The sequence below is a fragment of the Delphinapterus leucas genome, chromosome 20 (assembly GCF_059928025.1).
Source record: "Delphinapterus leucas isolate spDelLeu-1000000601 "Yukka" chromosome 20, BTC_Dleu_Yukka2, whole genome shotgun sequence".
Lineage (NCBI taxonomy): Eukaryota > Metazoa > Chordata > Mammalia > Artiodactyla > Monodontidae > Delphinapterus > Delphinapterus leucas.
In genome coordinates this window covers 25,642,435-25,655,246 of record NC_143148.1, presented here as the reverse complement: position 1 = coordinate 25,655,246, position 12,812 = coordinate 25,642,435, and the positions used below count along the sequence as shown (strand labels likewise).

General features: G+C 37.2%; 1 protein-coding gene across 2 annotated transcripts in view; it reads right to left on the bottom strand.

Moving 5' to 3' along the window:
- LONP2 (lon peptidase 2, peroxisomal) overlaps positions 1 to 12,812 on the bottom strand; it is a 98,137-nt gene that overhangs the window by 64,459 nt on the left and 20,866 nt on the right. For both annotated transcript variants that reach the window (XM_022555161.3, XM_089902995.1), the window contains exons 7-8: positions 10,098 to 10,356; positions 949 to 1,090 (exon numbers count right to left, since the gene is read on the bottom strand). In XM_022555161.3, the coding sequence (XP_022410869.1) occupies positions 949 to 1,090; positions 10,098 to 10,356 (401 nt within the window). The remainder of the gene's footprint in view (positions 1 to 948; positions 1,091 to 10,097; positions 10,357 to 12,812) is intronic.

The following is a 12,812-nucleotide window of genomic DNA, read 5'->3' as shown; positions in this document are numbered from 1 at the left end:
GCTTTCTCAGGAAGCAACTGGGAGACTAATACCAGGACAATGAGAGAATAAACCAAGAAAGAGGAAGACATGGAATACGGAAAACAGGAAACCCAATGTGGGGGGAGGTGAAGGGAGATCCTCGGACCACAGCTCTGTGCCTAGTGTGGGAACAACCAGTTCAGATTAGAGGCTTAGAGAAGACAAAACCAATAAAACACAAAGTGTCTGGAAGTCTCCCAATGAAAATTAGACAGTTGGTGAAAGTGAACAAAAGAAACAAGATGATTATTAACTCTAAAAACATGTTTAAAAACACAGAAAAACAAAAAGGACAGAAAAAGCAAAGTGATCATAGTTCACCACATGGCTCAGCTGTGAAAAGCACTTATATAACTATAATAATGTAAATACTCAACAATGACTTAACAAAATCAGGATAAAATTTATATTGGGAGATTGGGGATATAAAAATGATATAGTAGGGGCAGAAGGAAGCAAGCAAGCAAAATCATATCCTATAGATAGGAATCTATAATGCCAAAAACTCTAAAATCAAGAAAGCAGTACAGCCATGATCTCTAGAAAATGGACTAATCAACTAAAAGTCAGAGGATCAAAGTGCAGAAGAGGAAATAAGGCACCCCAGGGAGGAGACGTGCTTGCTGTTTTTTGTAACAATCTTATAGAACGACTGGTCTCTAAACAATAAGTATGCATAAAATTTTTCTTAAACTACTTGATAAAAACAAAGAAAGAAATGAGGGGAATTATTAGAAAAAGAAAAAAGAAAATCTCTATGACATTTTAATTTAAGTATCAAATGGCTTCAGGTTTCAGTTTGTATCAAAGTGTTTTTCCCATGGTTAAACCCACATTAATGTATATGTTCCCTAAATATGACTATCTACTCTCACCCACCCATACTCTTCCAGTGTGATTACAGACAGGGAATTTCCTAAATCTTACCTCAAGCAGAGCTGCTGCAGGATCACCCTGTAGACTTTTTCCTAGTTTGTCCACCTCATCTAACAGGAACACTGGATTGTTCACCCCAACAGTCTTCAAGCCATTGATTATCCGACCAGGCATGCTGCCAACATAGGTGCGTCTGTGGAAGGCGAGTAGTAGATTAGCAACAGGGAGATGGCAGAGCAGTATCACTTAGAAATCAAAACTCTGGATTGGGAAACAGTCATTTAGTTATCACAGGAATATAGCAAAGAGATACTGTAAATTTTAAAAGCCCTGTGATACATCAAAGAGTTACTAGATTCAATTCTTATTTTCTATTGAATTCTCGCTGTAAATTACCCATGATATTAGAGGCGTTGTATCGGATTTTTGCCACTTAGTGAAACTGAAAAAAATTATACTTAAATCACATAGTTATGATTCTTACTCTTTGAGATTCTAAAACATCCAAAGAGCCCTATGAATTTAATTCCCACATTTTTCATAGTTTTTCTGGGCACCTCCCTGGCACTTACCAAACCCCAACATAACTACCTTCTTACAGACTGAAATGGCTGACCCAGAGCTGGCTAAAACATCATCACCATCTTCATAAAGGAAATCAGAATTGGTTCAAAGGACCACTCAAAATGTAGGCCTCTCCCCCAAAAAAGAAAGAAAAATTCCAACTTTTTTATATTCAGAGGGAATAATTTGTTATTTACTGTAGTAAGAGGACCTGGGGCCAACAGTATTTATATCAAAATTCCATTAATTCTGGCCTTTTGCATAAAACTGTGTTCACCCTATATACACTGATTGGCATAACCAAGCTCAGCCAGACATTAGGTCATGCATTCAAATGTTAGAGGCTGCTTTAACATATCTCAACAAGAATCATCTACATAATTGACAAATGCACAACGTGACGTGAAATAAAAATATGCTTGTCAAACTGAAAAAAAGTGCCTTTTCTACAAAGCCAGCAAAACTTTATTTTAAGCAGCAGTTTATTAATTTTAGTTACAACCTTGCTGCCTAAGCCATGAGCAAATCAAATGCTGTTTGTAAAGAGGCATAAAAGGGTGAATGCCTGCAAGAAACAAACCAAGGGCAAGTGGAACAGCGGCCGTATCTCATGATCTGCACAAAGCTAGCTCACGGAGCAGTTCTGCCACATGACTGGTATAAAGTAGGACAGAGTAAACAGTGACCTTTGAAAAGACAAGAACGCCTTAAAAATATCGTGGGAATGCCTTTCATCTTGGGGAGTGATCAAGGCCCTGGAACCAGATACAGTAAATACTGTCAACTTATAATAAGGAGTTAGCACATTTCAAGATTTCAGAACAGGATATAGGAACGACAAGACTCACGATTAATAAATTCTCTGAAATTCTCTCTAGAGAACTTACAGATCTGTCAGCCTTCTGTGAATAAGTAGGGAAGGGAAATTAAAAACAAAACAAAAAAACCTCAAAGCCTCTAAGGGTCATTCCTTAAAAGAAAGGGCATTAATTTCCTTTCCCTTACTGCTTTTGATAGGCAGATTTCAAAAACAGGTACTTGCAATTCTAGACCTAAAGTCATGGTGAGAAAATAATATTCTAGGCAGCTGCCCTTTCTAAAGAAGAAGCGGAAATCTAGGTACTAGTCACAGTATACAAACAGCTCCTCCTAAACTTTCTACTGCTTCCCAGAACCTAGAGAATAAGGTCCAAATTCCTTTGTCTGGAATTCAAGGCTCTTCACAATCCAGTCCCCACCAGCTTTCCTAACTTGCTGCCCTTATGCTCTTGCTTCATCCACAATAAAGGTCCTATTAATAGCCCTTAAGCTTTTTTACCTTTGTTAATATGGTGCCTTCCTGCCCTTAATACTCTCCCCACCTAGGTAAATCCCAGAAATTCTACCAAACTTTTCCTGACCACCCCTCACAAAGTGATCTTTCCAATAATGTAATGTCTGCAACATTTACTGGCCCTACAATTTGCCTGATTCATACTTACAACCTAGGTTTTATCCATGGGTACCAAGCATATCGCCTCCTCTAAAGAGTCACTGAGCATTCTGATGACAGAAAGTGGGTCGAAATACAGATTAGATGCTGCATATAGAGTTGTAAGATTGTTCCCCAAACAAAAGTTTGTTTCTCCTATTTGTTTAAGGACAACAGATCAACAATGACAGCACCCAAAGTATCTTTCTATCACCATTGTTAAGGTCATATAAGTCTCTGAGTACTGCTTTGCATAAATAACATGACCCAAGCCTCAGTTTCCTCATCTGCTAAAATGGGGATAGTAACAGTGCCAACCTGATGGATTATATGAGATCACGAGAGAACATAATAGGTAAAGCACAAAGCACAGTACGTGGCACATGGTAAGCTTTCAAAAGATGTTAATTATAATTGTTATTAGTAATAGCTACTTAAAGTCAACTTCTAATTTCCTAGAAAAAATACAAAAGCAGAAATCAGTACACCTAAATTTGGATCCCATTTCAATCTCTGTCTCATGGAAGCAACTCTTTTTTTTTTCAATTAATTTTTTTTTTTTTTTTTTGGCTGCGTTGGATCTTTGTTGCTGTGCGCCCGGCGTTGCGGTGCATGGGCTTCTCATTTTGCGGAGCATGGGCTCTAGGCGCGGAGGCTTCAGTAGCTCAGTAGTTGTGGCGCGTGGGCTTAGTTGCTCTGCTATGCATGTGGTATCTTCCCAGACCAGGGCTCGAACCCGTGTCCCCTGCATTGGCAGACCGATTCTTAACTACTGCGCCACCAGGTAAGTTCCAGAAGCAACTCTTATAAATGTCTTTTCATAGTGAAACCAAGCCCCCCAAACCAAGTTCTCTTACCGAGTTTATGATTAATCTCTCTATCCAAAACTTTACTCCTTTTCTTATCCCCTCTGACCTCAATCCTGCCAACACTGGTCAACCAGAGTCAGATGACTGAAATTGCTGTTGTCAATAACATTGTTAATGTACTAATATCACTGTTATAGATCTTATCATTAACATACAAACTCAGGTTATTTCTCCAGGGCAAGATGAGCCGGGGACTACCTGGCCAGAGAATTGTAAACCAGAGACATCCTGACTCCTGAAACTATGATTAGGAAATGTCACAAGATGATAATTAACCGCAGCCTTTTTGTTCTTTGCCTTTTAAAAAAACCCTCAGTCAAAGATCAACTGGAATTGGATCTGGGGTCTGTCTCCCATGCGTTTGCTTGGCGCCCTGCAATAAACCCTTCCTTTGCTACAAACCCACTGTCAGAACTCAGCTTTCTGTGCTGTGAGCAGACGAGCCCTTTGCTCAGTTACAACAGCAACAAGTGTGCTCAATGCCTCTAGAGTTCCTTAATCACAGATGACATCCTCAAATGTGTACCACTAGTCTAGATGTCAAACCAAGACAACTATTATCAGAGTCTGTAAGCTACTGAAAATATCTATAATGTGCTTCTCTTTTGCCACAAAGTATGCGTAACAGGCAATTCACTAACTGAAGTTACAGAATAAACTTTGAATAAACCTTTGGAATATGAATCAGACGGTGAAAAATGTAGCAACACACAAATGAAAATGTTCTCTTTCAACATCACTAAACAAACACAAACATTTAAAAAAACAAATTAGCATACCAAAATATCCTACTGAGAAACTACATTAAGTAGGAAATAAATGAAACTAGTATTCTTTTACAAACTATAACTTTTTTGAGGGCAAAATACTGTCTTTTCTATGTTCTTCCTTGTGATACAACATCTAGAAAGCAATGTAGCACAATATAGGAAAGTTTGCAAAGAATGTATCATTTTAATTACTTATTATTCAGCCTGAATATGTAATTACCTAGGAGTTTTTCTTAAAGTACACAAGTGAACTAAATAACATATGGATTCATAAGTATAATTATTACAGGCAGTTCACAGGTTTATCAGGACAATTCAACTAGTGTATAAGATACACAAAAACAAAAGTGTCTACACAGTTCAAAATTTTAACTTACAAGATCAGCGTTTTGAATTTTCCAAAAAGTAGTCTGTGTTATACTTCAAAAAACAACTACACAAAATTACAATATCATCTATTTACAGCTCTATGGTAACCAATTATTTTACTACTCTGCATCATCCCTAGATATATTCAAATCTAATGTAATCCAAGAAGCTGGTCATTCTGTCGCTGCCAAGGATATCAGGATAAATGTCAGGAATAAGGGATGTTTTACTCACCTCTTTTCCAGTATGTAGAGAGGGAGAAAAGCAGGCATTTACCATCAATTTTTTCATGCCTATCCAATTAAGGAGCTCTTATGGGCTATAACACAAACTATTAAAGTGATATTTACAAACAATTTGTAATATAAAAAGTTTATGTTATAATGCTAAGTGGAAAGGGTAGGATAAATCTGTTGCTTTAAAAAAAATGGCAAAAGCTGCCCAATGAAAAGTTGGGCAGGAAATAAAAAGTTAAAGGTGATTACCTTTGTATGGTAGAAAAACATGAGGATTTTTTTCCTTTTATTTTTCTAATTTTCTACCAAGGGTGTACATATATACCTCTCAAGTTGGCAAAAGTAATAAACCTAAAAGAGATCCTAATGATTTCTTTTTAAAAAAGAAAAACAGTCTTTAAGGAACTAAAAATAGTCTTTAATATAGCATGTCTAAACAAATCAAATTGTTCTTACAGCAGTCATTCCTAAATCATTTGCATGGATGTGCTCATCTAAAGGACTGCATGACTTCCAACACGTTTTAATCCTACTTGAACTCACGCAGCACTTAGAGAGCACTTACCACGTTTGGCACTGTGCTTGGCAGCACAGACTGGTACAGAGGAGTATAAGACATGTGAAAACGCCTACCCTACAGAGCTCCTACTTTTAATATAGCTATGTTTTACCTCTATAGGAATATATTAGAAATGCCAGAGGCCTGTATTATTTGATCACTGAAGAGCACAACAGATAGTACGTAGTCAGTTCAGAGAATAGGATCATCACTGACTGCACTTATCTTAATGGAGGAAGCCTTGGGCTGGGGCCTCAAGATAACCTGAAAGTTTTTCGGAGGCAAAGAAGAGCTGCAGGGCTTCCCTGGTGGCGCAGTGGTTGAGAGTCCGCCTGCCGATGCAGGGCACGCGGGTTTGTGCCCCGGTCTGGGAAGATCCCACATGCCGCGGAGTGGCTGGGCCCATGAGCCATGGCAGCTGAGCCTACGTGTCCGGAGCCTGTGCTCCACAACGGGAGAGGTCACAGCAGTGAGAGGCCCACGTACCGCAAAAAAAAAAAAAAAGAAGAGCTGCATACAAATATAGGTTATAAAGGAGGTTAGTGAGCAAACCGTAACATGTCTGGCATACCATGCTAAAAATATTTTAAAGGCTTGCTGCTTCAGGTATTTTTCCCTAATAATGAAACAGCAAATTTATTTAAAACATCATTATTTCAGGTTACATATGAAAATGTATCAATGTGGAAAGAAAAGTTCATTTTTCTTCTCATCTTGTTTAAGAATTGAGCCAAGGATTCCTTACAATGATAGAACTTTATCATCTGAACAAACAGCTGGTCAGTGACTTCCAGTTACTCTCAACAATAACTTGAGAAATATCGCAACAGTAGTATATTTCACTGAGGAACAGCTAATGAAAAAAGATCATTATAGAAACATCATTTCATAAAACTTCATCCTAAAAGAAGTCACTTTATACTTAATGTCTATGAACTGATTTAAATTATTTAAATATAATATTTAAATATAAAAATGTAAGTCATAAAAACTGATAGATGGGAAGAGAGATTCCATGGCTTATAAAAGTAGACAGAAAAATCCCAATGGAGATAATGAGAAACGCTAAATTGAAAACAATGCATTAGTTAATATGGAGCATAAACATGACTATTCTTCCTCTAATCCACTCAAAATAATATGAACCAAAACAATGGGCCGATATTCAGTCAGATCACTATATTTTCCCAGTTTAAGATTTAAATGTAAACCAAGTCTTTTTTTTTCTTCCCCATCTTTCACCTCATTATCGTTTTAACTCTAAAAGACATATCTTAGGTTGTTTTAAAAATAAATTCCTAACTTATTAGCACCTTCCTCCACATAAACAGGTACTTCTACCAAAAGGCTGGAGCTCCATGCATAGGAAAATGGGGAAAGTGAGTGACAGAATCGAGAATAAGCAAGGAAGATAAGAGAACGCAGCTCTGTTTTTCCTTGGCTATTTTAAGGCTGCAGAACAGTGGTGCCTACTCACAAGCTGGGGAAAAACAAAACTCTGCATGAACTCTACTTGTGGGCATGTGACCGGTACTTAAATGCCAAGACCTGGGTGTTCCCAAATGCCCACACACTCCACCCCGTGGCTGTGCTATAATCCTCTACCGTTCTCTCCCCTCCTATCACCTCCTCCAACCCGCAACTCTGACACAAGTGCATTCTCTGCTCTCAACCCCCTCCCCTTAACCACCACACCCCACGCTCCACCTGCTTCCAAACAGGTTTTCAAACAGAAATTTTCACCAGGCTTTGATAATTTAGTGGGTAGCTGGGTAATAAGTCCCCAGTAGCACAAAGGCAGATGGCTCTAGTGTTTAGTGAAACATCTGGTACAGGGATGGCTAGTGAGTACATGCTTACCAGCAAGGTGTATCAAAAATCAGGCTTAGTAGAATGAGTCAGAGACAAACCCACAAACCTTTTATTTGGCAACAATCATAACCTCAATTCGCACCACACTTTTTTTTTTTTTTTTTTTGCGGTACGCGGGCCCCTCACTGTTGTGGCCTCTCCCGTTGCAGAGCACAGGCTCCGGACGCGCAGGCTCAGCGGCCATGGCTCAGGGGCCTAGTTGCTCCGTGTCATGTGGGATCTTCCTGGACCGCGGCATGAACCCGTGTCCCCTGCATCGGCAGGCGGACTGTCAGCCACTGCGCCACCAGGGAAGCCCCACACATTTCTAAAAAGCTTATATTTACACATATTTTAGGTAAATACACAAGCTCCTTTCACTAAAGACTCATAAAGAAAATAAATTCTCATTTTCTTTAGGTTCAATCCTCTTAACAATAGTCACACACAGGAACGGATACTCACTTGAAAAAAGAGAACAAATTTTAGGTCTATCAGTTTCAGTAAAGATTGAAAACAGAGATCTGTTTAAACCCAACAATGCTTATAAGAAGTGGTGGGGATTATGACATTACATACTGCCTACCAGCAGGCATCATAAAAAAACATTTTCCACAATTCTGCCACATAAATTAAATAATAATGCCCAAAACAGGATATTTTAGGTACAATTTAAGAATCAGATTGAATTTTATAAAAAGTCATATTGAAGCTTATAAATCTAAACTTGTCCTCCTGAGAATTGAGAATTAAAATAATAATGAAAGCTAACTTTTATTGAATGCTCAGGGTGTGCTGGGAACTAAGCACTCTCCAAGCCTTACTGAATAATCAATACTAATGTAGGAAGAAATAAGGACAAATACCTACATGTCATGTGCCCATGACATTAATTTCACATGACAGTAACTCCAAAAACTCACTCTCTAAATTCCATCAAATATCACACAATACTGTGCCACAGATAATAAAAGGAAGAAATAAACTAAGACAACTCTGAGTGCAGGAATCAAGTCTCTTTCATGCAGAACACCTCCCTAAAGCTCTGTAGCATAAATCAGAAGATTTAGGTCCTAGATCTAGCTTCTCCAGGATGGGTCCACGATGCCAATTTCTTTACAAAAGCAAACTACAGCCTCTAGTGGCACATGTGAGAATAAGAAAGTCTAGGCAACAAAAACATGATTTGAAATTGCCAGAAAAACTGACCCAAATCAATTCCCTGACCTAATTTGCAGTCCTCATTGCTTACTTACTAAAATCTTGGAATGCTTTTTCTTCAATGAGTAAGAATTGTAAATAAGCAAATAAAAGAGAATAAAAAGAACCATTTTTCATGAAAAAGTTTCTGAAATAGTTTCCCATCCCTGCCTAAGGATCCCACGAATAAGGCAAATGGAAAATAAGATGTTATAAAAGCATCGTATTCGTTTCTTTTCCCCACAATCCAAGTTTAATCCATACTCACCAAACTGTAAATATGCATTTAAATTACCCTTGGCCACTGGCAGTTGTTCACTGCTTGCACTGGCATGCCTGCCAAAGCCCCCACTTATAACCTGCAATGCTTTTACAACTTTAAGATTGAGTTTATGATCTTGAGGTTAGAAGTTTTATCTTCAGTTTAATTACCTTCTACTCAAAGTTACATGCCTTCTTTTAAAAAAATTGATTTAACTGAGATATAATTGACATATTACATTATATTAGTCTCAGGTATACAACTGATTCTTTTAATCAGTTCATAATTTCTACATTTTTAAATGTTCTACATTTTTAAATGTTCCTTAACACATAAGCTATAGGTATGTTTTCTCACAACTTGCAACTATGAAACAGAGGTTCATGCTTTCCCAAAGCATCTTCCAATATGAGCCACCGAGAACAAAACAACGAACATAACATGCAAATCTCATTCTAATAATGTCAGATTAATCAGAGACACAGTTCTTACAGTTTAATGTATTTTTATAGAAAGGGTGTCAAAAATGCAAAGCCTTAATTATCTTTTTTCCTTATTATTCATACTCACACTGCAAACCAGCCTCCTTGAAAGAAAGTTTAAAATGCAAACATAATAAATTTGTTACCGAAGATTTCTTACCTCCTCCTACTTGCCTGCTATTGCACTTAATAGACTTAACTCTAAAAGTTATGGGTCATTATTTATGAAATGCTATTGGGCCAAAATGAATATAAAAATATAATATTTAATTATAACTAATTTATAATTGCATTCAAATGAGATTCCAGGAAAGCTGAGGCACAGACACCACCCCACCCCCACATCCACCGTCACACAGACATCAAGGTTAGTTTGGGTATACCCTGATGGTAGAGGCTTTAGGCTAGCAGGTAAGTACCATAAATGTCCTTTCCATTCAAGGTAACACAAAGAGCCCTTTAAGAAAAAGATATACATTATGCCTTGGCTTTTGGTGGTGTTGGGGGGGGCGGCTCTAGACAAATGAAAAGGAAGGAAATCAGAGATTAAACCGAGAAGTATTCTACCTATGTCCTCGAATGTCAGACTGATCACACACGCCTCCAAGTGCGATCCTGTGGAACTCTCGGCCCAGAGTCTTGGCCACTGATCTTCCCACGCTTGTTTTACCAACGCCAGGAGGGCCGACAAAGCACAGAATGGGGCCCTTCAGGTTGTTTTTCAGCTGTCTGACAGCCAAGTATTCCAGCACTCTTTTCTTCAATTTTTCCATGGCATAATGGTCATTATCCAGAAGAATCCGAGCTGCTCGAATGTCCAGACGGTCTGTCAAGCAACCCAACAGAAACAATCTGAGCATGTGGAACTCCTTTCCAGGCTGGTAAGAGTCAAAATAGTTTTTTGAAAAAAGATGTGACAAGAACAGGCTTGGTTTCTTCTAAATGAGTCTTCATGGAGACCCAGACTTGGTTTTCTTGCTTAAAAAGATTTAGTACTTACAGAAATAGTAGACACTACATAATTAAAAACTCAAGGAGTTAATACTCATTTCGTTCGGAATGATTTTCTAGGTACACATTTCTATGGAGACATAATTTCTACATATTCTATTTGTGCTGGCATTTGTTCTTTTTTTAAAGTGTTTTTTTCTTATTACAATTAGTTATATATGCTCATTCCAGAAAGCCCTATGACACTAATAAAAGGAAAAGGAAATAGTCACCCATAATTTCATTTCTCCCCTAGAGAACATCACTACCTTCACTTCAGTACGTATTATTCCAGATTCTGTGTGTGAGGGGGTGAGTGTGTGTGTGTATGCGTGCACACACGCTTACATACCTATTTTCAAACTAAGATTATATGGGTCTTCAAGTTTTGTAAAATGTTTTTTCACTTAATATATTACAGACATCTTTCAGTGTCAAATGTATTGTTCAGTAACAGTTTAGTGGGTACCTATTATTCCATTACTTAATTATCCACACTCATTTAACTAATTCCCTATTGCTGAGCATTTAGGTTATCCACAAATCTTTACAGTTATAAAGCATGCTTCACTGCGCATCCTTGTAACTAAATCTCCACATATATCTGTAATTATTTCCTTCAGCTAATCTTCTAAAACAGAAGGGCTGGGTCAAAAAGAAAATTAAGTCAAAAAAAAATTAAGACATAAAGAACTGCCTAAGTTCTATCCATTAAAGTCTCACCAGAAATGTATGAATTAGGCCCTGTTTCTAGAGCTAAGCTTTCATTAGGTTTACTGATGTGCTTCAGGCTCTGAAATAATCACAGATTAAACACTAGGTCATGGAAGCCAAAAGGAATTCATCAGCTGGGTGGCAGCTAGAGGATAATCCACAGCCACAATACTGACAGTGAAGAAGAAAATGGAAGAGAGAAAAACACACACAAGTCCACTCTTTCAATCAGTTATTTGGAACCTGTTATACATTTTTCCTACAAGAAAAAAAAAAAATGCCTTAAATGGTAGTCTGGTTCCCAAACTAGTCTACAAAAACCCAGGTAAGCAGTAATGTATGTAATTTAATTATAGTACTATTCATTTTAGTCAGAGTCCTGGCTGCGTGATTTGGAAAGGGAAGAATAAAATTTCTTTCCCTTTCCTGGCTTCAGAAGCCAACCAATGAATATATGAATAAATGAAATATGGAAAGTTTCCTGTTGCATGATGCTAACCCTGACACTAAAACCTACCATAGTAAACAAACGAACAAACAAAAACACTTCAGACCAATTCCATTTTGCACAGCTCTAAATATTAAAATGCTTGTAAATCAAATCTATTCAAAGAGTAATCTACTAAGTCCCAGTGGGATTTATTTTAGTTATGCAAAGATGGTTCAATATTCAGTTATCAACATATTTATTATATCATCATGTCCAAGGAGAAACACTTTCCATCAAAATGTCATTTTGTACCTAAAAAGGCACTTGTTGTATGCAACATCCATTCCTAATTAACATTTAGTAAACTAAGAATAGACTTCTATGTACTTTAGAAAAAAATGAAAACAGTGAAGCAATGTCTTCTAATATGCCACGTAAAGACAATTTTAAAAGTTCTTTAAAACTTTTAAGGAAAGATAATTTCCATGTTACGTATTGTTGTATATCTTTTCTATACAGGATGTATCTTTTCTGAATATTATTTTTAATGATTCAGAATGTGTTTCCTATTATGAATAATACCTGTGATTAAACATAAAAAATTTAAAACTTACATGAACATATATTTTTCTATTTACAATTAGAAGATTGAAATGGCATCTACTGGCTCCCTCCATTCAAGATGGAAAATCAACAAACTTATTTCCTCCAACTCATTCCTCTCTGCTTTCCTTTCTGCTTTTGATAATCTCTACTTAGGTAAGCTTCCCTTTACAAGAATTATGAAAGACATTTTCACAGTTTTATGATCTTACTCATAACTATTTAGACCTAAGTCTATATAGTACTGGTTTGGAAGCTCAACATGACTACTTCTGTACCACAATTTACCCATCTTCAGTTCTCCACTGAAATGATGAACAATGAGAAGTGTTTTCACGATGGGTACATGAGTGCTATGTATCTCTAATGCTGACCACATCCAGCAGAAACTCTCTGAGCTGTAAAGGGAAAAAAAAAAAAGCTTTGCCTTGTTTTCATATTTTCTTGGTTATTTCAGTGAAGAATGGGAGCTAGCACTCTGCATTCAAATAAACATTTTGCCCTCAACTCTCCACAATTACATTGTATGAACCTGACAAAAATTC